This window comes from Lissotriton helveticus, chromosome 8 (genome assembly GCF_964261635.1).
Source record: "Lissotriton helveticus chromosome 8, aLisHel1.1, whole genome shotgun sequence".
NCBI classification, from domain to species: domain Eukaryota; kingdom Metazoa; phylum Chordata; class Amphibia; order Caudata; family Salamandridae; genus Lissotriton; species Lissotriton helveticus.
In genome coordinates this window covers 1,139,453,934-1,139,479,450 of record NC_136069.1, presented here as the reverse complement: position 1 = coordinate 1,139,479,450, position 25,517 = coordinate 1,139,453,934, and the positions used below count along the sequence as shown (strand labels likewise).

General features: G+C 46.7%; 1 protein-coding gene across 1 annotated transcript in view; it reads left to right on the top strand.

Annotated features, from left to right (window-relative positions):
* LOC144773151 (lysozyme g-like) overlaps window positions 1-25,517 on the top strand; it is a 126,798-nt gene that overhangs the window by 19,236 nt on the left and 82,045 nt on the right. The window contains exon 2 of the mRNA XM_078658007.1: window positions 6,705-6,784. Coding sequence (XP_078514133.1) covers window positions 6,742-6,784 — 43 coding nt within the window. The 5' untranslated portion in view covers window positions 6,705-6,741. The remainder of the gene's footprint in view (window positions 1-6,704; window positions 6,785-25,517) is intronic.

Genomic DNA, 25,517 nt, shown 5'->3' with positions numbered 1-25,517 from the left:
AGCCAGCGGGGACCATTGGGGCATTCAGGCTCCCCCTGCGGACCACAGCATTTTAAATGTGGGTACCCTGGGTGGGACCAGGGCACCCACACTACTGTAGTGTAGTTCCTATATTCCCAATAGGCTCTGCGCATTGGAATAATATATCCTATAGAATAGATGCAGGACTGAGGCTGACTAGGTCTCTATCGAATATATTAAACTTAATAGTGAGTGCCAGCTAGCTCAGAGGTCACTAGAAACGTTCTCGAATTCACAAGAAGGGATTCGTTTCTGACAACCGCATAAACATGACAACTTTGTTTCTCAAGAATAAGAAATATATCTCTAGAGTCGCGGAAACAATAGATAAGTATTTCACTCAGTCAATCATGCATACTTTGTTTGAACAGAGTTGCAGAGAAATAGAGAGACGGGCATTTTCAATAAAAAGGTTTATTGAACACTCTTCTTTCTCATACAAGAGAAGTGACCTGCTACAATCGTTAAGCAGACTGCAAAGTATAATGCGTACAGGGAGAAGCGTATTATAAAATAATACTGTAAAAGCATTGTATGGTTTCTAAGCCATATAAAAATACATACATAAATAACATTGACTAAAATACTCAACTGGTGCTTCTAAATACGCCTACCCCAATGTACCTAACCTAAGTCTAGTACGCGGGAAGAAGAAAGTATTGTGTAGCATATGTTTAGTTGTTTTTGCCAAGAATCTACCAAAGGTTTCTTTAGGTTCTAATCCGCTCCATACCTTGGTTTAGAATGATGGAGGTCTGGTATCTCTGTCTCAGGACTCGATTTCCCAACACCCTGCAAGGGGAGCTTAGAAACACTGGAGCTGGATTCTCGGCGAGAGAAAGGCAGTCTCTTGATCAGTGCGTCAGCTGGAGGGTCGGCTTCCTTCGGCGCTTGCTGTAGCGAGCTGCGTCGGGCAAATAGATAGTCGAACTGCTCCGAACCACCCTAGTTTGTCATAGCAAGTGAAGGTATATTCATACCTTGAAGGTGTTTAGGAATGCCATAGATTGACATAAAGTCAGGCATAATAACGTCAGGAAAGAACCCCTAGGGAATAGTTGTTCTTTGCAAAGTACATGAGTTCTTGGACAAATCAATATTCAAGCAAGGGGAAGTTCCCTAACTGCTTGAGCCGATTTTCCAAGAAATCGTTGTGACGTTTGGTACGGGTGGAAGTAGCCATGCCTGTATTTGGTCTGCTTGGGCTATGTGAATTGTACATATATAAGGGCATGAATCTGGAGAATTCACTCGGAGCCTAAAACGCCACACAACACTACAGGCCTGGCCCCCTTCCTTTGTTTTTTAAAAATATTTGTTTGAAAAAGGGGCAGGCCGCGGGGATGGGGGTCCCCGGGGCCGAAGGCCCACCTCCCTTTTTAAATTTTGTATTTTTTTTTTTAACGGTGCAGGTCCCGTGGGATGGGGTCAGTGGGGCCAAAAATGGACTAGGAGGGGGGCCGTTAGGCCCCCCTCCCTTTACATAACAAAAAAGAATAAAGAAAAAGAAAGGCTGTGCCCAGTGGAAACTCAGCATTTATAGTTAGTGAGATACTTATAACTCGCGCCCGCAATGCATTGCTTATGACCTCACATATTACATCATTCATGATATGGTCAGTGACAGCACTGATGACATCTTGAATGTAATCACTGATGACGTCATCTAGTGAGTGTGAGTGTTTTTTAAAGTTTATTAGTGTTAAATATATATATGCTAAGGTGCATTGGTGAATTAGTGGGTGTATGAGTGCCTGATTGGATGATTCATTAGGTGCATGACTAACAGTATAAGTGATTAGGTGTCTCCATGAATGTATAGGTGAGCAACTGGTTGTGTGAATGTCTGTATCTGCTTGTCAGTTGCTGTAAGTGGCTGTATGGGTGTGTGAGTGGGTACATGAGATTCAAGATGGGTGAGTGATTGGTTGTCTGAGTACCTCTATGAGTTACTGAGTGTCTCTGTGGGTGGGCGAGGGTGTGTGTGTGAGTACCTGTATGGATGAGTGACTGGGTGAGTCAGTGGCTGTATGGGTTAGTGAGTGCATGTGTGAGGGACTGTATGGGTGAGTGAGTGTGTGTATGACTGTATCAGTGTGTGAGTGCATGTGTCAGGGGTATATGGGTAAATAACTGGGCATTTGAAAGGCAGTATAGGTACGTGATGGGGTATGTGAGTTACTGTATGGGTTAGTTAGTGAATTTAAGAGTGGCTGTATGGGTAAGTGTGTGCTTCTGTCAGTGACTGTATAGATGAGTGAGTACTTGTTAGTATCTGTATGAGTGAGTGTGTGTGTAACTGTAAGTGGTGGTGTAATTGACTGTATGGGTGAGTGAGTAAGTGTGTGAGTAGCTCTATTGCGACTGACTCAGTGTGTGAGTGGCTATATGGGTGTATGAGTGGATATATCAGTGGCTGTATTAGTGATTGAGTGGGTGGATGTATGAGTGGCTGTATAGGTCGGAGAGTGGATGTGTGTGTTGATCTATGAATCAGTGAGTGGGTGCATGAAAGGTTATAAGGGGTGTGAGTGGGTATGTCAGAGATTCTCTGGATGATGTCATCAGTGATGTAATTTGAGATGTAATCAGTAATATCATCAGTGTTGTCACTGATCAGGTTATGAGTGATGTAATATGTGAGGTCATAAGCAGTGCATTGTGGCGGCGTGAGTTGTAGCTAGCTCACTAACTTTAACTGTTTAATTTCTCTGCTTTGGTATGAGTGAAACATCAGCCTAACTATAACGTCCCTGTAACCTTTGTTTTTTTCAGTGAAAGCACATAAATATATATCGTATTAGGTCTCCTCTCCCAAAACTCTTTGTGACAGCCACAATGTGGAAAGAAGAAACGGCACAGCAATTTGTCAACACAGTGAAAAATGCCTTTATTTTCTACAACAAATCAAGTGAAGGTATGGCCGACGTGTTTTGCCACTGGGTAGTTATAGTTAGGTCTGCGTTTCCATTGCAAAAAACATTTAGTTTTCCTAATAAATTTGGCTTTGCTTGAGGAATTTTCATGAAACCTTTCAGAAAAAAAGTCACATCCTCCTCAGCTCCTTCCTGGAAAGTTTCAGGATGATCAATCAAGCTGTGGGCAAGAATATGAGGAGTCCTAAAATGCATTTTCCCAATTCATTTTTCTGTAGGAAAATTGAAGAGTGATACTGCAAAAACATTTTGTAATATGGTGTAAATCTACTCAGTAGTTTTTTTTCCCAAATACTTTTTATTAGATTTTTCAAACAAACAAAACCATACATCTCTATTTGACCACCAGTAGAGGTGACATATAGATTAGTGCATATATAGATCATGAATGTTGACAGATATTTCCCCATGACCACCGATGACAACATTCTCATCTATTACTTTAGGTGATCAAATCAAAAATACCTACAAAACACCCACTAACAACACCACGGAATGATTGAAATACATTAGATGGTCTTGCACATCTGCCCACTCCTCCTCTCCCACCCGCCCCGAAAAGTGCATGAAAGTTCTGATCTCTGCTTTGAGCTACTCCCTTGGCCAGGGGCATGGCTGAAAGTGAATCCAGCAATAAGCCGTACATCTACTCCCAGATTTTATAATACTTCTGAGGGCAACCTTGCACAATATAAATAGGGTGTTCCATGCCTAGGCAGTGGTCCAATCCTCCCTTCCACTGATCCAGCGAAGGAGCAGTGGCATCTTTCCAGGCCCAAGGGATGTCCTGTTTGGCTATTACCTAACCCAGCCACAGCAGGGTCCGCAGATTCCTGTTTCCGTTTACGTAGTCTGAGATATGAAGCAAGGCGCACTGTGGAGTCCGCGGCAACATCAGCTCCAACACTCCCCCCAACAGTCAAAAACTCTGTCCAAAAAGATGCCAGGACAGGGCAGCTCCAGACTGTGTGTAAGAAGTCACCCTGGTCCGCCTGGCAAAGCAGACATGCCGCCGATGTAACCAGCCCCCTCTTCCAGAGCCTCTCCCTTGTTTAGTCTGTTCAGTCATTTTTGAGCAATTAAGATCAAAAACGTACTTCACTTTGTGTCAGATCTGTGGTCCTGAGAGATCTCATGCTGAGATCTGATTGGCTGCCATGACATCATTAGTCCAGAGTCCTTGAAAAAAGATCCTAAAAAGACATGAGGTGGCAGGGTAGGAATACCCTGACCCACTAGGCCTGGGGCCAGAAATGTTTAGAAAAACAAAAAAAACAACACATTTCCGCAAAATCACGGAGGATCCGCAAATCAATAATAAAAAAAGTATGCAACAGCAAAAGAATACTCCTTGGGATGGGCCTGTGGCGGTGGCAGAAAACCTATATTTAAGGGAGGGGTGCACATGACCCTCATCCAGAGCCTCTGGGAGACTATTCGCTGGGGCGATCATCAAAATAAAGGGAAGGGGCACCTGGCCCACCTTTCTGACCCTCTACTTGCCTCAGGGATCCCTTCTCCCAAGGTCAACATTGTAAAATAGGGAAGGGGCATGCAGCCCGTCGCCTCAACTCTACACGGGCCTCAGGCGCCCCATCCCCTGGGTCTGACATCCTAAAAAAGAGGAGGGGGCACACTGCCCCCTTCCCCCAGTCTCCAGAGGCCCCATGGACCCCATCCCCTGGGGATTATCTAAAATTAAAGAGAAGGATGACCCGGGCCCCACTCCCTGACTCTGTAATGGCCCCAGGGACCCTGTTTCTTTTTGCACCTGCTGAACATCATTGCTAAAAAGCAATGGCGCAGCCAATACATCTTCCTTGGCATAGCCAAAAGGCGAGACCTATTGGCTTTGCCAGTGCTCATTTCTTTATGTAGTTTTTCTTCCATTTCAGAGCACCCTGAACAACAAGTCCCTATTTTAATGGCTTTCAATTAACATAGCTTGGAAGGCTGTATTGGTCTTGCCGGGCTTCGAACTTATGATCTTCAAATCACACCAGGTGTCAGTGGCAGGTATTGAACTCACTGAGCCATCTTGCAAACATGGAGTGGAGAAGAAAGTTGGGTAGTGGTGGAGAGGAATGGGGATGAGAACTTATCTAGCTATCAAGTGAATCTGAAAGAGATCAATCTAAAATGCCTTACAGAAATCAGGCTTTCCAAATGTAATGCAAATGCATTAAAAAGCCAGCAGATTGTGATCAACAGAGGCATGCTACGATCTGAAATCTTGGCTTCAGTGACTAGGCAATCTGTGCAATATAGAACCACTTTCCACTTCTAGTGTCACTAAGGACGTTTTGGGTAGACCTTCATGTAGTGCATTCATTCGACCTAACAGCAACTATCCTGAAATTTTGAGAGAGGAATAGTGTTGTAATCTTGTGTGACAAGTGACCCTCGGGTTTGATCGAAGGGCTGAGAATGAACATGTTCCCTGATGATGAGATTCTGTAATGCAAGGATTGGACAGGAGAGTTGCTGGAGTAAGACAAGACTCCAGAGTTTACCTCGAGATAGAAAGAGACCATCCAATCCTCTAGAGAACTAATTTAAGACTGCAGTAAATGTCTGTCTTCCAAAGATGGCACACTCAGGTACAGTTAGGCAGTATTGTATACTGATAAAGGGAAATGCCATCTCCAGTTTTCTTTTTTCTTAATGGATTCATCTAGAGTTGGAAAAGGATTACATCAAAGTTTGTGCCGTGAGGATCATGGACATCTTTTAGGGGTAGTCCCCTGGCATGCCCCTTGTGACCCTTGGCACTGCCTCTGCGACCCCTAGCATCAGCAGTGGCAACATCCGTGGCAGGATCCAGAAGCAGCTCGTCCTTATGAATGTCGATGGGAGCTTCACTCACCTCGTTATTTGTCAACTTTTTTTTGGAATAATATGACATTATTCACTATTTAATAATACATGTAGTACAAATAGCTGGAATGTGCCTTTCTCTGGCAGCTGAGGTGAGTAACATTGTTTTTTAAAATGTATGTTGTGTGTGTGCTTGCAGTTTTGAGTGTGTTTATGTACGAGAGTGTGTGTATGTGTGAATGTGTGTGCATGTGTAGGCAGTGTGTGTGTATTTGAAAATGTGTGTGCATGGGTAACAGCGGTGGCTGGCTCAGGTAAGTATGGTGGGGCAGACCGTGGCAGAAGGAAAGCCGACGGACAACAGAATAGGGCAACCTGTCCCGCCCCACCGTGCTTACCTGAGCCAGCCGCTGCTGATGTTTAGGCAGAGTGTGTGTATGTGTGAGTGTGTGTGTATGTGTGATTTCATGTGTATGTATAAGCATATGTATGTTTGAGTGAAAATGAAGGTCAAGGGGCATATGAAGTCAGGTCCAGGAGAACTCTCTCTTAAGAGACGAGAAGATTAGGAGCAGAGAAATCCGAACAGTTTTGAGAAATTTGTACCACTGAGTATATTTCCAGAGGAGGAGATGGAATATCAGTTGAGTTTCTTCACACTGATCTTCTGCATTTTGGCAATGATGAAATTGGCAATATTTTAAGTGACTTATGGTGAGAGTGGGTAATGTGGCTTTTAAAGTGAGTTGATGCAGTGTTCCACAGATAATAAGTTTGTTAGGGCAAATGTATGAGGATCTGATTTTACCTTCACAAAGGTTTGCTCTGTTGGTGTTTTTGAGCATTCCATCACAAAAACCTTGAATTAAAATTGGTAGGGCATTGTAAAATTATATACATTTTGTTAATACATTTGATGTTTCTCTTTAGAATCCTCCTACGGCCTCCAGAATAAAGAAACAGCAACATGTTTGCGGTTTTGTTGACCCTGCTTGTAACAGCTTTCATTGGTAAGTAATTGTCCAGTCTTATAGCCATTGCTCTTTTCTTGCCTTGCATGCTGATCTCTATCTAATTCCGTACAAAACTGCACAGTTTGTCTGGACATTCTCTAAAATCTCATTCCAAAGTAGTTCTTTCTAGGGATATTGCTTTTGCTTAGTGGATATATTATGCATCTTTTATTGTGAAATTGTACTAAGGCCCTTATTTTGAGTTTTAAGGACAGGGTACTCCACACAAACACGGAGGAGTGGCCTGTCGCCTAAACTCTTGGGTCTCATTTATGAAAACCCTTGCATCGTTGCGATAAAACAGCGATGCGACAATTTTCCCTGCGTCCTCCTTGCGACACAATGGTATGCCATATTTAATGTACGGCACTCTATGGCGCAAGGAATGACAGCTAAGTTAGGAATCCTGACGTATCTGTCGGTGCAAAAGTCACGCATTGCTGGAGATGTGTTGCAAGCATGACGCAACTCCAGCAATGCATGGGGTAGGCCTGTGTCTATGGCTCTGGGTCACCCTTACGCCCAACATGAAGCAGGCGTAAGGTTTTGATGCAGTGGCGTCCTAGAAGTGTTGCGGTGAAATCTCATTGATTTCACCGATACATTTCTACGACCCTTTTTTAGGTGGTAACGACCTCCCAGCATACATTTTACCTGATTCAGGTATACTGTGGTACAGTGCATTACACGGTCACACATCTGCATAGATGAGTCATCTTGTAAATATGGCGCAACATGGCACTATGTATGCGCCTCTGCTGCGTCATGAAAAGTGACTCAACTGAGGCGCAAAAATGTTGCAAGGCCTATATACATAAGGTACTTGGTCCGCCTGCTCTGTTTAGAGGTAGTAATATTAGGTATAGCTACGTTTATCAGGACATATGCCCAAAAAACTTGCTAAAAAGACAATAAAAGTAAGAGAATGCATATCATCATCATAATAATACAGAAAAATTCAAATTTACAAATTGCCATTGACTGAGACTCTGTATTTAAGATAAAATTAGGAAGCATGCAATTCTTACTTCAACATCAAACAAGTGCAATTCCCTCGTTTCTTGACTGTGTATTCTTTTAAAATTGTTTTAAAAACGTCGTACAAACAGTCATATGAAAAGGACAATTAATAAGAGCATGACATATAGAACAATTAATGTTTAAAAAACATTGGCACACACCATTTTGCCCTTCTTGTTTTTATACCATTCTGGTCTTGAGACCATTGGATTACCAAGCCATATTTGGAGTATTTGTATGCTGAATTTGGGATTGGGTAAATTTGTTATTTATGGAAAAAGATCTGCTTGACCTAAGGTATTGAGTGAGGACATAAGAGAAGGTTTCTTAATTTTTTTTTTTTTTATAGAGGTACAAAAACATAACACAGTATATTCGGGTCACATTTCAATATTCTATGGTATGATTTTAAAACATGGGTACAGATATGCATGTTGTACAATACTGTAATCTTGAAGGAGCCACCCTCTCAGGATGCCGAGAGTACAAGTGCAGGTTCTGCAACAGCTCTCATACCAGAAGCATCATCTGTATGGGTCTGAGGGTGAGCAAGGGTCCATCCCCTCCTCATCAACATGTGTGTTTAAGTATAAGAAAAGGTTTCTTGAGTAAATAATTCTTACTCAATCTTTGGGACATTTGAAGGATAAAGTCTTTCAAAGTAAATTTGTTTAGAAATGGCACCCACGCTCCTACAGTTCCAAATGAGCTATGCATATTTTTTATTTCAATGATTCTCTTAACCCTTTCTTTCTGAAGGTAAGGATTTTCTACTAACATAGTTTAGATATTTTGTAGGATATTCACCTCTAGACAGCTTATTAATGAAACTTAATAGTTGAGAGCCTGCCAAGTGGTACCATGTTGTAAGATTTAATTCACATTGAATGCTTTGGACCATGGTCCCCTTAGGTTAACTAATCATATATTTTAATGCTCCACTCTGAATGGGCTCCCAAATGTACCCGGATTCTAAGCAAAAAACCTCTACTCAATACAGAGGGGGAATTTTACACTCATATGGCCAGATGTACGACCAGTTTTTTCATGCACAAACGGGTTTGTGACCCGTTTGCACATGCAAAAACCTACATGGCCATGTACAAATACTATTTTGCGAGTCAATTGCGACTCGCAACATAGTCGAGACTCGCTATTAGGAAGGAGCGTTCCCTTCCTAATAGCGACTCTCTAGCCATGTATGAATGTTTTGCGACTGCAATTGTGGTTGCAAAACACTCGCAATTTACAGCCCTCTTCAAGAGGGTAGTAATGGGGTCACAAATGTGAAGGGGACCCATTCCACTTTGAGACTGGCTCTAAAAAACATATTTTAAGGACAGGCAGTGGTCCCACGGACCACCACCTGCCCTTAAAAACATGAAACGAAAACGTTTCATTTTAAAAAAAATTCTTGCATCCCATTTTCCTTTAAGGAAAAATGGCTGCATTTAAAAAAAACTGCTTTATTGACAAGCAGTCCCAGACATGGAGGTCTGCTGAGCCCAGCAGGCCACCATTCCTGGGAGCGTCAGCCATTCCCAATAGGGTCGCAAACTGCGAGTGGCTCATTAATATTCATGAGCCTCGCATTTTGCGACCCCATTGGAAATCGCAATCAGTGTCTCTGACAATGTTGTACATTCCAATTTGCGGCTCGCAATTTGGAAAGGTCGTACGTATGGCCCATTGGCTTTCATAAGGGATTGAGTGAAAATCCCCCTGAGCCTCACTACATTTTACATTGGACCCTGTTTGACGCAGGACTCTTGCCTTTATGGCCTTACATGTGGTCATCCCCCTTAAAGTTCTAAGAAACCATCAAACCGTAGGGCCTGATTCACAAAGCTAAACTTACACGTTTGTGTACACATAACACTCTGACAAACGGGTTTCTTGAAAACCTCTGGTGTTTCTTTTTCATTTTGGTATCCATTCGTTTTTCTTCATATCATTTTTGTCAGCATTTTGTTTATTACAATCAAACATCACAATTTGCAGACCTTGTACATTAATTACCTATGCAGAATAATCGTTATGCATGCAGCGGGATAGCAGGAGAACAAATGAAGGCAGAAACTGTTCATCAGTTGTTACCATGTTAGTTTCGTAGTCATTCCTTCATAAATAAACTTGGTCCATATAAGATATAAACATGCCTCTGGTATATTAATGGTCTTTGGGGGGAGCTCACCATGCTTGCTGATATTGTCTTATGTATAACCATTTTTTTAAATAAATATAATGAACCAGTAACAACTGCTTCCTCCTGGGGCCAACATCCACCTCATTCCTCAATTGTCTATTTTATTCGTTGGTTGTGCTTCTTTCTGGTATCAAGGGTGCAAGGGACAAGTGGGGGGCGAGCACAGGTAATCCAGTTGATATGGTGCGACATCTCTATGTGTGGCATGCATCTTATAACCTACTACTGTGGCATCTGGGGGGAGGGGGGGTCCTTTCTCTGCTTCAATCATGGGATCCCCCCTGTGATTCTCAACATCCCCAGATCCTCATGCTTCCCACGCTTGCATTACTTCTGCCCAGGGTTCATTCCGCCAGAGGCCTGCCCCTTTTGCTAATTCTGTCCTCTCGTGTCAACGCCCTTTCCTCTGCCCTGGCCCAAGTCAAAACATCACTTTCCCATACGGACACTCTAAGGCCCACAGTCGCACGCCACCTTTGGTATCAATAAATTCATAAAAAAACTCTATTTTTATACATTGGTGTTGGATTTCTTGTGAGTCATGTTCCTTCTTCAAATGTTTTGGTGCTGTACAAATACTTTAAACTTGTTCCTTTGTTGAAGCCTGACTGCTCGAAGCCACTGTTGCCCAGGCTTGAGCTAAGGTTTGAGAAACAAAGCCTGACTGGTCCTAAAGGGGTTGGAAGTGTATTACACGGTGAAGTCTCACACCATATCATTCAATCAATCAATCAATCAATCAATTAACCAAATCAAATAGCTTAATTCAGTTATTTAAAAACAATCATAAATGCTTCGCACACAAAGATATCAGTTAAAAAATATACATAAATCCCCGTAATATATTAGATGAGAAAAAGAAAAAGTGTCAGACATTCAATGAATTTCGCTTGCATAGTACTGACTTCAAAACATTTCCCACAGAAAACAGATCAAATGAATAGGAAGCACACACAGGAAATGCAAAGCTGTCTTTCTCTGGAGAAAACTATATAATTTAAGAACAGGCTTTAAAAATTTCTTGGTTTGAAATTCATAATATATATATATATTTTCAAAAATCTGTATGTGAAATAAAGAAGGCACAGTACAAGTACATAATTCCACATTTGTGAGATGTTAGGCACACCAGTACATTGCAGCACAACGAAAATAATTACAAATTCAAAAGACCTTACAGACAACACCATAAAGGAGTATTTTGTTCTCAATAAAGGGGGACAGGAATAAACGGTCAGGGAAAAGCACCAATCAGAAAGGGGACAGGCAGGGAGAGTAGAGGGACCGTGGACCAAGAGGTAACAGCTTAAGGACTGGCACCGGCAGCCGCTGCGGGCGGGGAGCCGTCAGGGAGAGCAGGAGGGGTCACTGACTGCTGAGGGTAGCGACTAGAGAGATGAGTAATGAGGAGGCCCCATATATGGCCGGGACTTGGCAGGCAGAAGGTCCCAAAATTAAGGGAGGAGGGTTTGGCTGCGGGAAGCGTCCTCCAGCCAGAGAGGCACTTTGGGCGCGGGCCGTCAGCCCCAACAAATGGAGACCCTGCGCCGCGCCAGGACCAATAGCATGGCGGTCAGGCGGCGGGAGGCATCCGGGACGAATTTGACAAAGCCCAAGAGGCAAATCACGGGGTCAGGTTGGAGTGATGCCGAGGTGATTTCAGAGATAATTGCACAGACCTCTCACCAAAATGCCGAAACTCGGGTGCGCAACCAAGCGAGATGAGCAAAATCAGCCGCGGAGCAGCGCAGGCATCTCTCACTCGCCACGAGGCCCAGTCTGTGAAAGTGGGTGGGAGTGCGATATAGCCTGTGTATGTATTTAAAATGCATTAAGCGAAGGCAGTAGTTAGGGGAAAGGCGTTTGATCTGAGTGCAACAATACAGCCAGTCCACTTGGGAGATCTCGATACACAGTTCCTTGCCCCACGCAGTGCGCCCGATTTGTGGAAATGGAAGAAGCAGCTAGAGTATAAGCATAAATCTTAGTGACCGATTTCTTTGGAGAGGGAGATGCGTAGAGCATGTCAAGGGAGGCCAGCGAGGGAGGAGGTTGGGGAAAAGTGGAATGAAGCTTTCTACAAACCGCCTGAAGCTGTTAAATAACAAAGTGTTCATAGGGCCAGTGTCAGGGGTGAGTGGGAAGAAGGTGTCCCCAGGGTACAGATCCGAGATAGTGGAGAGGCCAAGGCGAGCAGCATGTTTAGCCACCACAGACGACTGGAGTGGGGGGAAAGCGGGGTGATCAACAATGGGCATGGTGTTTGCTGAGAGCAGATCCGAGCCAGAGATCCCATGAATGCCATCCCAGGCCCATCGTAAGGTCTCGACTGTATTGATCTCAGTGCATAGGAGCTTCGCTGGGGCAAAAAGTGCAGTTGTGAGCGGCCACAGAGTGGCAAAGTCTGCCTCCACCTCTACATGGGGTTGAAACGGAGTAGGGTGGAGCCAGAAATGAAGAAAACTGGCCTGAGCGCTAAGAGCCTAGAGCTTGAAATCAGGGGCTCCCATCCATCCCACCGCACGACATCGGATGGGTCAGAGTGCTGTAGGTGATCGTGGGCTGCTGACCGGCCCAAATTAGGGTAATGAGCAGTAAACGGATCTTGCGGAAGAAATGAGCAGCAAGAGGGATGGGGACATTGACAAAGAGATATAAGAACTTTGGAAGGACCACCATCTTTGCGATCGCTATACACCCGGCCAGGCAGAGCGGCAGTCGGTACCAAATGGGGATCTTAGACTCAAACTAATCCACAGTGTGGGCAAAATTGGCCCTCCAGAGTTCATCAACGTCCCTGCTCAGCCACATGCCCAGATATCTAGTTGGCTCTGAAGCCCACACAAAGGGGTTATCAGAGTTGAAGGGGGTCGTGGCCTCCATGAGAGGGAATAAGACGGATTTGTTCCAGTTAACCTGGATACCAGAATAACCCCCAAAGCATATCACCTCCTGGGCAAGAGGGCTGAGATTATCCCGAGGGTGGCGAACATAAAGGGTAATATCGTCCGCATACATAGAGACTAATAAGGCGCGCGCTGCAAAGCCAATGCTTTTTTAGTATGGTGCTGCCGCAGGCGTGCTACGAGAGGCTTCATAGCAATAGCAAAAAGCATGGGGGAGAGCGAGCAACCCTGTCGAGTGATACACCCAATTGGAATGGGCTCGGAGGTCTAGCCGTTGATACGGAGACGAGCGGTGGGAAGAGTGTATAAGAATAAAACTCAAACGTGGAAGAAGGTAAAACAGGTAAGCCCACTCCAAAGTATCGAAAGCCTTGGTGGGGTCGAGTATAGCGGCTACTGACGGAAGCGCCGGGCGTTGATCTGATGCAGGACAGAGAAAATGGCGCGGCTGGGAATAAAACCGGATTGATCAGGGAGGGCAATATAGGACATTAGCAGGAGTAAGCGGGAGGCAAGCAGCTTGGCAAATATTTTGTTGTCCGTGTTTTTGAGTGGGAGGGGATGATAAGAGTCCCTCATCTCAGGGGGCTTGTCCGGCTTAAGAAGTAAGGTTAAGAGTACCTCACGCAGCGATGAGGGGACCTGGCCCATTTCAAAGGATTCATTATACATAGCAGCAAGATGAGGGATCAGAAGACACGACTCATAGAAGCCGGAATCCAAGAGAAGGCCCTTGACTGGACCACCTCCTTCCTCTCCGGCAGAACCCAGAGCGTCCGTCTCCCACCCTTCCAATCCGAAGCCACCGACATCATCTGCGGCATCCCCCAGGGCTCATCCTTCAGCCCGACGCTGTTCAACATCTACATGGCCCTCCTCGCACGAGTGACTCGCGATCACAACCTCAACATCATCTCCTGCGCTGACGACACCCAGTTCATCCTCTCCCTCACCAAGGATGCACACACCGCCAAAACCAACCTCCACGAGGGAATGAAGGCTGTCGCCGACTGGATAAAGAGTAGCCGCCTAAAGCTGAACTCAGACAAGATGGAGGTACTCATCCTCGGACCCACCCCCTCAGCCTGGGACGACTCCTGGTGGCCGACCACACTGGGAACAGCCCCAACACCCACCGACCACACACGCAACCTAGGATTCATTCTCGACTCCTCCCTCTCCATGTCGAAACAGGTCAACGCCGTCTCCTCCTCCTGCTACCACACCCACCCACATGCTCTGCAGGATCTACAAATGGATCCCGATCGAAACTAGGAAAACGGTGACACAGGCCCTCGTCAGCAGCAGACTGGACTACGGCAACGCACTCTACGCAGGAATCCCAGCCAAACACCTACGATTACTTCAACGTATCCAAAACGCCTCTGCCCGACTGATCGCCAACGTCCCCTGCCGTAGCCACATCACCCCCCCACCTGAGAGACCTACACTGGCTCCCCATTGACAAGCGGATCACCTTCAAGCTCCTCACCCACCACACAAAGCACTCCACAACGCCGGACCAGCCTACCTGAACAGCAGACTCAGTTTCTACACTCCCACCCGCCAGCTCCGCTCAGCCAGCCTCGCCCTCGCCGCTGTCCCCCGCCTCCAACAAACGACCTCCGGCAGCAGATCCTTCTCCTTCCTCGCCGCCAAGACCTGGAACACCCTCCCTACCCTCATATGCCAGACCCAAGACCTACTCTCCTTCAGAAGACTCCTCAAGACCTGGCTCTTTGAGCAGTAGCAACACCCCCTCCCTCAGCGCCTTGAGACCCTTACTGGTAAGTAGCGTGCTCTACATGTATTCTGATTGATTGATTGATTGAAGAGGGGCAAATGCCTTATAAAAGGAGGCCGGCAGGCCATCAGAGACCGGGGCCTTGTCGCCCGACATACTGTTTATGGCAGCTAAAATCTCCTCCTTAGAGAAGGGTGCACCCAAGTATTCCCGATGCTCATTTTCAAACCAGAGTAGTTGAAGTGTGTCAAAGTATTGATCAAGTGCTTCACGAGGTGGGACCGACCCGGCTATATAAAGTTGCGCGTAGAAGGTGGTAAAGCGCGCTGTAATGTCTATGGGGGAGGCGGTGCGGGACGGCCCGCCATCATGCAGGGCGGTAATAAACGATGCTGCGCGTGGTTGATGAAGGAGATTAGCCAGTGTTTTACCAGGATGGTCGCCCTCACCAAACCGACGCGCCCGCGCCACTTGTCCGAGGAAAGCCAGCACCCTATCAGTCTCATCAGAGAACTCAGTAAGCTTCTCGCGTATCTGAGCAAGTGTGTCAGCATTGGGGCGCTGAGCATGGGAGGCGTCCAAAGTCTTGATTTCTCTTTCAATTCTGTCCAGAGTGCCACGAATGGAGCGCAAAACCCCGGATTGCTTAGAAATGCACTCCCCGCGGATAACTACCTCAAAGTCTTCCCAAAGCATGGACGGGGAGTCCACTGACCCCTCATAAAGCTTGAAGTAGTTCACAATGGCGGTCTGTGTTTCGTCGCAAAACACAGTGTCGCGGAGAGCGTTTAGAGGGAGCCACCAGGCGAAAACGCGGCAAGGAGAATGGGGGTAACCTGAGCGATAAGCTGACCGGGCTGTGGTCAGAAAGAGTGCGTGCCATAAGGTCTACTGATGTCATCCAGGCAAGTGCGTCCGGGGAGGTGATCTAGAAATCCAGCCGGGACCAACAACCCAGAGAACTCGCGATACAAGTACCCTCGCAAACCGCAGGGTGGGAGTGGCGCCACGCGTCGTATAACGAGTTGTCCTGAATGATAGAATTAAGGAGGGAGGCTGCGCGCGGATGGGAGATATGGGAACCGACTGGCTCTGGGCAGCAGAAAGAGTCATGTTAAAATCGCCCCCCCTCCAGAGAAGGACAGCGGGGCCGAGAGATGATATACGGTACCAGACTTGTGCAAAAAAATCTGGGTTGTCTCAGTTGGGACCGTAAATAGCCGCGAGTATCAGGGGCTGGGCCCGCAAGGTGCCTCAAAGTATGACAAAGTGCCCGTCAGGGTCAGTGAATGCTTGGGAAGTCTGCCATGTGAGTCCCCTGCATAGTAAAATGCACACCCCCCGGGAATAATTAAAGTAAAAGGAGGAGTGAATTTCGCCTCAATATCGGGAGAGGAGTTTAGTGGCAGTGGGCTGCTTAAGATGAGTCTCTTGTAAAATGTATACGTCCACCTTGTGATGAGTGAGATCGGCATGAACCAGGCGTGCCTTTCAATAGTCATTTAACCCACGGACATTCCAAGTCCAGAATGTAGTGTCAGTCATGGTGCTGTAATCAGGGAAGGGATGTCCGAAAAGAGGGGCTTGATGAACAGAAACTGTTTGCATAAACAATGAACGGTGCAACAGAGTACATAAGAGATGAGCATGTCAATAAACAAGGAGACATTACCACTGAATAAAAACAGACGTATCTTGCAATCACTGGAATGTACCGAAATTACAAACAGAACTGGCCCTTGGACCAGTAGAAGTCCAGCATAAAAAAGAGACCCAATAACAGGGAGATCATTAGCAGTCGACTGTGCAAAGATGAACAGCAAAGCTTCAGAAGGAAAATCCCAAATCCCGAAGTTCCAACCCCTGGAGCCCACCTAAAAAAAAAAAAGAGAAACCCCCCAACTCCGCACCCACACAATCCCCCAATCAGGCTGAGACCCCACCCAGTACCACACCAGGGACCTGCAACTTGGAGGGGGGAAATCCGTGACCATGGTGGGAATTATCTCGTGGGGGAATGGGGGCGCCCGGCATATATAGAGAGACAGGGTGGCTAAGCAGCCAGAGTCAGCAGACATAGGAATAACCTTTAAAACATAACAGAAATGCTCATTGGAGACAAACAGGCTAATATGGGGGCCTCGGAGGGCCGTAGGGACCATAGACCCGGATCAGGAGTTCAGACCGTGGGAAAAAACAGTCTCAAGGATACAACATCTGAGGATAAAAAGTGAGCCAATCATTGTCACTGAGGTTGTCAGCAGCAGCAACTTGGGAATTTGCAGGTGAGAAACGGTGAGCCCTGTAGATTTTTTTTTGCAAATGCCAGCGCCTCTCTAGGATCCGGGACGGGGAGAGTTTTTATGCCCTGTTTGACGCGCAGCTTGGCCGGGTACGCCAGCGAGTATGGGATCTCGTGTTTCTGTAGGATCCGTTTGGCCGGTAAGAACTCCCGGTGAGCCGCCTGAACCGTGATGGTGTAGTACGGGTAAAACGAGAGTTGATTTCACTGATGGCAAATTTCTCCTTTCTCCCTGGCCGCCCGAAGGATGGTGTCGCGGTCCCTGAAGTTCAATATTTTGGCAATGATGGGACGCGCCGGCAGCCCAGGGGCTGGGCGGGTTCAAGGGAGCAATGGCCACGCTCTACGATAAAACTGGTGAGAGGACGTCACCAAAGAGCTCCCGGGCCAGCTGCTCCACATAGTCCTCCATGTGAGAGATGTTGGTGGACTCGGGGACTCAGAGATTACTATGATGGGAGCGCACCTCCGAATCTTTGTTCTTATCGCGGATGACCAGGAAGTTCAGCAGAGGGCGTGAAAGATCCACATCAATTGTCATGCCCAATAGAGCCATCTTGGGGTCCACCTGTAATTGGCTCCCCAGGACTGCCGACAGTTCCGCAAAAACATCTGCCCAGTACCCCTGTATTGTAGATCATGACCACAAGACATGAAAGAAGTCCCCACTGGGGTCCTGGCATCGTAAGCACTTAGCATCTTCTGTCTTTCCCATTTTCTGGAGCCTCACCCTATCAAAGTAGGTTCTATGTAATATGTTAAATTGGATAAGGCGGAGTCGAGATTTGATTGCCACCTCTCTGGGATGTGTTAACACCAATTCCCAGTCTATGTCCTCCATGACTCCCACGTCCGCCTCCCATTGTCGTCGAAGCTTGGCCAGGTCACCTAACATGTTATTCGTAAGTGTCTTATAGGTTAGAGAGACCGCTTTCTGCTGGATGTGTTCCTGTAGGAGCCTGCCTTCGAGCGGGGCGAATTCCACCAGGTCTGCGGTATCGATATTCTGCGCCCCCATGCATGTTTCAATCTAGCATACTTGTATCTCTGTGTGGGGTGCAGGCCAAATTCCGTGGTCAAAGCAGCGAACGACTTCAGTCGCCCTTTAGTGATTATATCTCCCAGTGTAGAGATCCCTATGTCGTCCCAGCCCCTATAACCCGTTAGTTTGTGAAGCTCCGCCAGCCACGCGCAATGCCAGATTGGTGTTTGTCTCGATGGCTTCCTGTCCCATCCCATACGTTTCGTGGATGCCCTCCAGGCAAGAAGAGTGATTTCAGTTGCCGGTAGAAGACATCTGCGTCCACCCCCCCCCCCCCCCCCATATAAATAGGAGAGAATATGTCTGGATGCTAGTTAGTGGCGCTCAAGTGCATATGAGGGATGGACTGCCTGTGCGTGTATCCATTTGTTTATCGAGACCAGGTGTTCCACCCAGTAATATGCCTCCAGATTCGGGAGTGAAATCCCCCCACTATACTGGTGCCTCTGTAAGGTGGTCAATGCCACCCTAGGTTGCTTACCCAGCCACACAAATGGCCTCAGGTCCGCATGTATCCTGGGGAAGACTTTTGGGGGGAGGGGATAATATTCATTTTGAAGGGCATATAGGTACTTGGGAAGAATAATCATCTTGTACATTGCCGCTCGGCCTAGAAGAGTGAGAGGGAGGAGTCTCCAGCGGTCCATGTCCGAAACGGAGTTCACCATAATGCGCTCAATGTTACGGGTGTACAAAACCTGTCTATCCAGGGTGAGATACACCCCCAGATATTGAAAGCCCTCTGTGGTGGTGAGCAGCCTTCCTGGAATGTTCGACCAGGCGTCCCTCCCCGTAGGGTCATACAAGACCGATTTATGCCAATTTATTCGATAACCGGCACGGTCACCGTAGCGCTCCAGTTCATAAAATAACTGCGGGATCGACGACTCCGGTGAGGTGACATACAGAAGTACATCGTCCGCATAAAGCGAGATTTTTTCCTCGTATGCGTCTCCGTCGGTCCGGTGAAATCCCCTGATGGCTGAATTTTGGCGTATCTTAGCAGCCAGGACCTCTATCGTTAAGGCGAACAAGAGTGGAGAGAGGGGGCACCCCTGCCTGGTCCCCCTCCGTACTTGGAATTCTCGCGATAGGACCCCATTGACTCTCACCCTGGCCCTTGGTTCGGTGTATAGCAGTTTTACCCACTCCTGGAACTTTGGTCCAAAGCCGAATTTTTGTAGAACGCCCTCGAGGAACGGCCAATGCACTGCGTCGAAGGCCTTTCTGCATCGAGGGACAGGAACCAGTGTGGGTCCTCCCTGTCCCGAACCTCCTGCAGCCAGTTATGAGTGCGCCTGAGGTTTACTCTGGTGGCCATGTCAGGTATAAATCCAGTCTGATCAAGGTGTATCAGCTGCGATATCACCGAATGCAATCTCATTGCCAGGATAGTGGCCAGCAGCTTCGTTTCCGTGTTTAATAATGATATGGGACGATAGGACTCGCAGTATTCTTTAGGTTTGCCCTCCTTGTGGATAGGGACAATGGTAGCCAGAGTCAGGTCAGGGGGGAGCCTCCCGTCCTACAGGGCATCCTCATAGAGGCCCTTTAAGTGTGTCGCTACGAGATCAGCCGTACGTTTAAAGAATTCGGCTGGGAAACCATTGGGACCTGGCGATTTCCCTGGCCGGAGTTTGGTCAGGGCCTCAGAGATGTCGTCGAGGGTGACATTGGAGTCTAACATTTTTGTGTCGTCAACGGACAGAGTCGGGAGGTCGGTTTGGTCCATGTAGTGCAGTGCCTCCTCCCGTGACTCCAAGGTCCTAGCCTCATAAAAGTGCTCATAGTGGTCTGCGAACGCTTCAGCTATATGTGTGTCTGAGTGGAGTACCGTTCCATGAGGGTCTTTAATCTGCTCCACCCATCTCTCCACTCGTTCTTTTTTGCTAAGCCATGCCAGGAGCTTACCTGACTTGTCCCCCACATCATACAGACGGTGTAGGGTAGCTAGTGCTTGAGTTCTCGCCTCTCCTGTCACAAGTTCTCTATATTGCGTCTGTCGGTCCACGAGTCTCCGAAGTGCCGCTGAGTCTCTCGAGTTCTGGCACTCCCTTTCCAAAGCCAGTATGTCCTGTTCTATGATGCCAGCTTCTGAGTGGAGCTTTCTGTGTTCCTCCGCTAACCTATGTTTCGCCCTATCTCTCATGACTATCTTTAAAGCCTCCCAAAAGACCACTTTCGAGGACACCAAGCCCTCATTTTCAGCAACATATACCTTGATGTCCGCCCTAATTCCACGTATGACGTTCGGGTTCTGCAGATCCCACGCCGTCAAGTGGAGTTGATGCCTATCCCCCCGGCGTTTCGCCCTCTGGCTGATCAGCAGTGGTGAGTGATCAGATACTCCTCTAGCTTTATATTCTGCCACGTCCTGTATTGTCAGGTGCTGTCGGGCCATAAAGACATAGTCCAATCTCGAGAAGGCCCGGTGAGCGCCCGAGAAGTACGAGTAAACCCTCTACTCAGGGTGTAGCCACCTCCAGGCGTCCGTGAGGCCTAGGTTGGTCGCCCATTGGGACAAGGGAGTCTGAGTCCCTACCCTCTGTGTCGTACCTGTCCTATCCTGTGTGACATTCATGACACCATTGAAATCCCCCCCTACAATCTGGATGGTATCGGCCGTTTCCATCAGTATGTCTGCCACCGTCTTCAGTGTGGATGCTTGTAGCTTCGGCGGCGCATAAACTGAAACTATAGTATAGGCACACCTATTCCACATCCCCTTGATGGCCACATATGTTCCCTGGGGGTCTGCCCATGTCTGAGTTATGAGGAATGGAGTGGTCTTTTTCAAAATAATGGCAACTCCCCTAGAGTCTGAAGTGTATCCTGCATGCGCCAGTAGCCTAAAACGACCTCTAGTTAGGAAGCCACATTTAGTACCTTTGAGGTGAGTTTCTTGTCATAGCGTGATATCTGGGCCTAGACGCGTCAGATATGAGTTGACCAGGCCCCTCTTAATCTTGCTTCCCAATCCATTTACATTCCATACAAGATGCTAACCCCTCTCTGTCCCTCTCCGGGCGTGTCGTGGTCACCTGACATGGTTTGGGCTGTGTGTAGCTAGGCGGATGACCCCTGTGGGGTAGGCGTCCCAGGAGGCTATGTAGTGTGTCGCAACGTTGGTCTAAGGCAATCTTGGGCTGCTTGGGGTCAGTTCTACCCATGGCCGGTAGACGCAGGAAGAAGAAACTGCCAGATGACAGGAGAGGAGGCCACAGATGGGGGGTGCAGACCAGGGAGTTCAAGGTGCAGCTAGCCTGCGTGGACCCAACATTCAAGTGAATAGTTTGTGAAGAGGAGAAGGATCCAATGAGCCAATGAACCAACACCAGGCAAGCGTCAAAGTTAGGACACTAACCAACCTAGGTGGGGCCAGGGTGATCTTGTCCTGACCAGAAGGGGCTGGTCATGGCTTGTTGCAGCAGGGGCGATAGCCAAGGCCAGCATCAAACCTCAGACGTGTGTGTGACCAGGTGTATGCCACTGAACCACAGCACAGCAGGGGTGAGAGGAGGTAGACAGAGTACAGAGCCAACAGGAAGAGAGGCGGCCCAGCCGGACAGGCACTAGATTGGAGGTTGATCAGCGGGCTCCACCAGTGCAGAAGTCAGAGGTGTGCAGCAGGCCGGCAGCAGGGCTCACCCAGTGCCAGCTGCAGGGGGCGGGCCCCTTGCCGCTGAAGTAATGCGGTGATCTGTGGGAAGGAGGATATTGGGCGGCGGTGGCCGCACGTGTTAGCAGCAACCCAGGTGGTAAACAGCAGGCCGGCCCCAGCATCCAGCCCGGCCCAGGAGAGCACCACGCCCGGCCCACAAAGATCTTCAGAGCTGGGTCCACAGAAGCCTTTAGGGGAGAGGTGAGAGCCGGCAGTTGGGATCACCGGGAGGCCGGAGGTCACGTCAGGCGGGGGGACCCCCGCAGCGGGAGGGTCAAGGGGGGCGTGCTACCCACGTTGCAAGGCCCAGCTGCTGAGACCCGAACCCGGGATGCCGGAGGGGGAGTGAAGGCTCCCGGAAGTATGTGGGCCAGGCCAAATGGTGCGGTGAGCACGCCCCCAGCACTGCAGCAACTCACCCCTGCAGCAGCGGACCTACCGGCAATGACATCCTTCAGGGACAAGTAACTGTTCCAGGCGACAGTCCGGTCCAGATCAGAAGCCCTCCACCGGCTCCAGGAAGGGCAGGCCAGCCGCGCACACCACAGGGCCGGGCCTCGCACAGCGGCAGTTCCCGACTCGGCAGCGGCACAGGAGACTGAGAAAGGTCTCAAAGCATGCCGTCCCAGCAGGTGAGACGCTATGATGCCGGTAAATGGCAGCGATTAGCAGAATGTCTGCAGGAGTATGAAGGATTTTGAACTTGGCCGGCAGAGCCCACTCAAAGTGCGGCCATTTTGCAGCCGGCTAAGCCATGACCCCTGAAATTCATAATATTTACAGAAAAAAACAAAATGTTCCAGGGATTGCAAGCAGGTCTCATTGCAGGGAAAGATTAAGATAGATGCTTCGTGATATTAGCCTGGCGGAAAGCAAAGCTGTGGTCTTATAGTTCCCAGTAGAAATTGTGCTAAAAGTGACCCTTCCCGGGGGCTCTTTACCCGAGTCAGGCTTGGTTCAAGGTTTAATGACATTTGAACAATAGCATAGTCCCTCAGCAGGGGTTCCCCATATCCTCCTTCTCCCTAAATGTCTCACAGTAATTAATAAAAAAGCTTTTTAGATCGAGAGATGTCCGGTTTTCTTAATGAATGAGGATATTTATACAATTGAGTCCATTTTTATCACTCTGGGGGTAGATTGGATATAACTTAGCCAAGGGATTATATTGGAATGGAATGGAATGGAATGAGAATTTATATAGCGCGATGGCTACCCAAGGGCGTCCCAGCGCTGTAGAAGAAAAATAGTGGGTTAAGCAGAAGAGGCTGGAATTTGAGGAACAGAGAAAAAATTAGATCGAAGTCCTATTAAAAAGCCAGGTTTTTAGAAGTTTTCGAAAGGTGAGCAAATTGGATTCTGATCTGATAGTGAGGGGGAGAGAGTTCCAAGTCTTGGCCAGATTGTAAGAAAGCGAGCTGCCTCCACATCTGGCTCTTCTAATGCGTGGTACTGAGGTGAGGTTGGAGGTCACGGATCTGAGGGGGCGGGTGGGAAGATAGGCTTTCTCTAAGGGGCGATTGATGGAAGGGCCTGTTCCCCCTGTTACCCTTCTTGTAGTTGAAACAGTCCGTGATAATCTCTTAATTAAGAGTGATATGCGTGTTTGCCCAAACTGAGACCAAGAGCAATAATAGTGCAGCCTTAATTAAATCAGATACATATGGGATACCCTGTTCCTCGTAAAGGAAGACTTGATTAGTCGATGGGGATAACATTAACCCTACACTGGCAAGATTGCGCTCAGGGCCGTCTTTAGAGCTGGTGCATCAATCATTTTTGGCCCACTCCCCCATGACCTATTCCTCCTCGGATTCCGTCACTACCACCAGGCAAAAGTGCCCCACACCTCTCCATAGCCCCAATCTCACATACATTTCATTTGTTTTAAAGCACAGGTAAAGACTGGTATTACGAATAAGAATGTATATCTACCCAAGCAAACACTTTTTAGCAACATTAGGGATAGATAATGAAAGGCTGGGGATAAAAAACATAACATCCTTACCTATTTTATGCAGTTTGCATTCAGCTCCTTGATGAGTTCGTAGCAGTCATTGTACTATATTAGGGTTGTATCTTGTGAATTGCACGAACAAAAGGATCTCTGTGACAGAAGCAGTTATCCACTCAGCTATCTACATAAAATACCCATCTTTGATCTGTACGGTAGTTCCCTGTTTAAATATCGATGTGAAAAATATTGATGAAAAAAATATTGAATACATAAATGTCGACTCCCTATAGTTTAACAGATAAGTACAATAATACGGACTCAAAAATTTCGATGTAAAAAATATAGATGTAAAAAATATTGACTCTAAAAAATAACAAATTAAATGAATTAAATGTTAATATTATTAGTAAAATTAATTACATTTAATATATATTTTAACTAATTATAACAAACTTAATTTAATAAATATAAACACAAAAAAGTGTACATATACATATATTTACTAAAATACATATTAACTATTATCTTTATTTAATTTCTAAACGTTTTTATGATATAAAAAGAAAATAAACAAATGTATAAATAATTTAAAATAAAATAAAATATTCTACATTTAATTAACACATTAAACCATTAAAAAAAATAATACATACATTTGATAACAAAATTAAAACATTAGTAGTTAAAACGTTGAATAGCGAAGGGGTACAAATTACTATTCCCACTCCAGTGAGCGCAACAGTAGGGAAAGCGCTGGATAGCGTAGGGGTAAAAATTACTATCCCCACTCCAATGAGTGCAACAGTAGGGAAAGAGCTGGATAGCGGAGGGGTACAATTTACTATTACCACTCCAGTGAGTGCAACAGTAGGAAAAGCGCTGGATAGCATAGGGGTAAAAATTACTATTCCCACTCCAATGAGTGCAACAGTAGTGAAAGTGCTGGATAGCGAAGGGGTAAAATTTACTATTCCCACTCCAGTGAGTGCAACAGTAGGGAAAGTGGTGGATAGCGGAGAGGTAAAATTTACTATTCCCACTCCAGTGAATGCAACAGTAGGGAAAGCGCTGAATAGCAGAGAGGTAAAAATTACTATTCCCACTCCAATGAGTGCAATAATAAAATTACTATTCCCACTCCCGTGAGTGCAACAGTAGGGAAAGCGCTGGATAGCAGAGAGGTAAAAATTACTATTCCCACTCCAATGAGTGCAATAATAGGGAAAGCGTTGAATAGGTTAGGGGTAAAAATTACTATTCCCACTCCCGTGAGTGCAACAGTAGGGAAAGCGCTGGATAGCGGAGGGGTAAATATTACTACTCCGACTCCAGTGAGTGCAACAGTAGGGAAAGCGTTGGATAGCGGATGGGTACAAATTACTATTCCCACTCCAGTGAGTGCAACAGTAGGGAAAGCGCTAGATAGCGGAGAGGTACAATTTACTATTCCCACTCCAGTGAATGCAACAGTATGGAAAGTGCTGGATAGCGGAGGGGTAACATTTACTATTCCCACCACAATGAGTGCAGCAATTGCAAAAGAGTTTGATTTCGTAGGGGTAAAAATTACTATTCCCACTTCAGTGAGTGCAACAGTAGGGAAAGCGCTGGATAGCGGAGGGGTAAATATTACTATTCCGACTCCAGGGAGTGCAACAGTAGGGAAAACGTTGCATAGCGGAGGGGTAAAAATTACTATTCCCACTCCAGTGAGTGCAACAGTAGGGAAAGCGCTGGATCCCAAAACAATAAAAATCAAAAACATCAACATTTTTATTAAATGTAATTTCCAATATTAACATAATTAATATATCAATTTAAATATATTATTATTAAAAAGATAATAAAAAATAATTAATTGCACATTATTTAACACTATAATATCCACATCA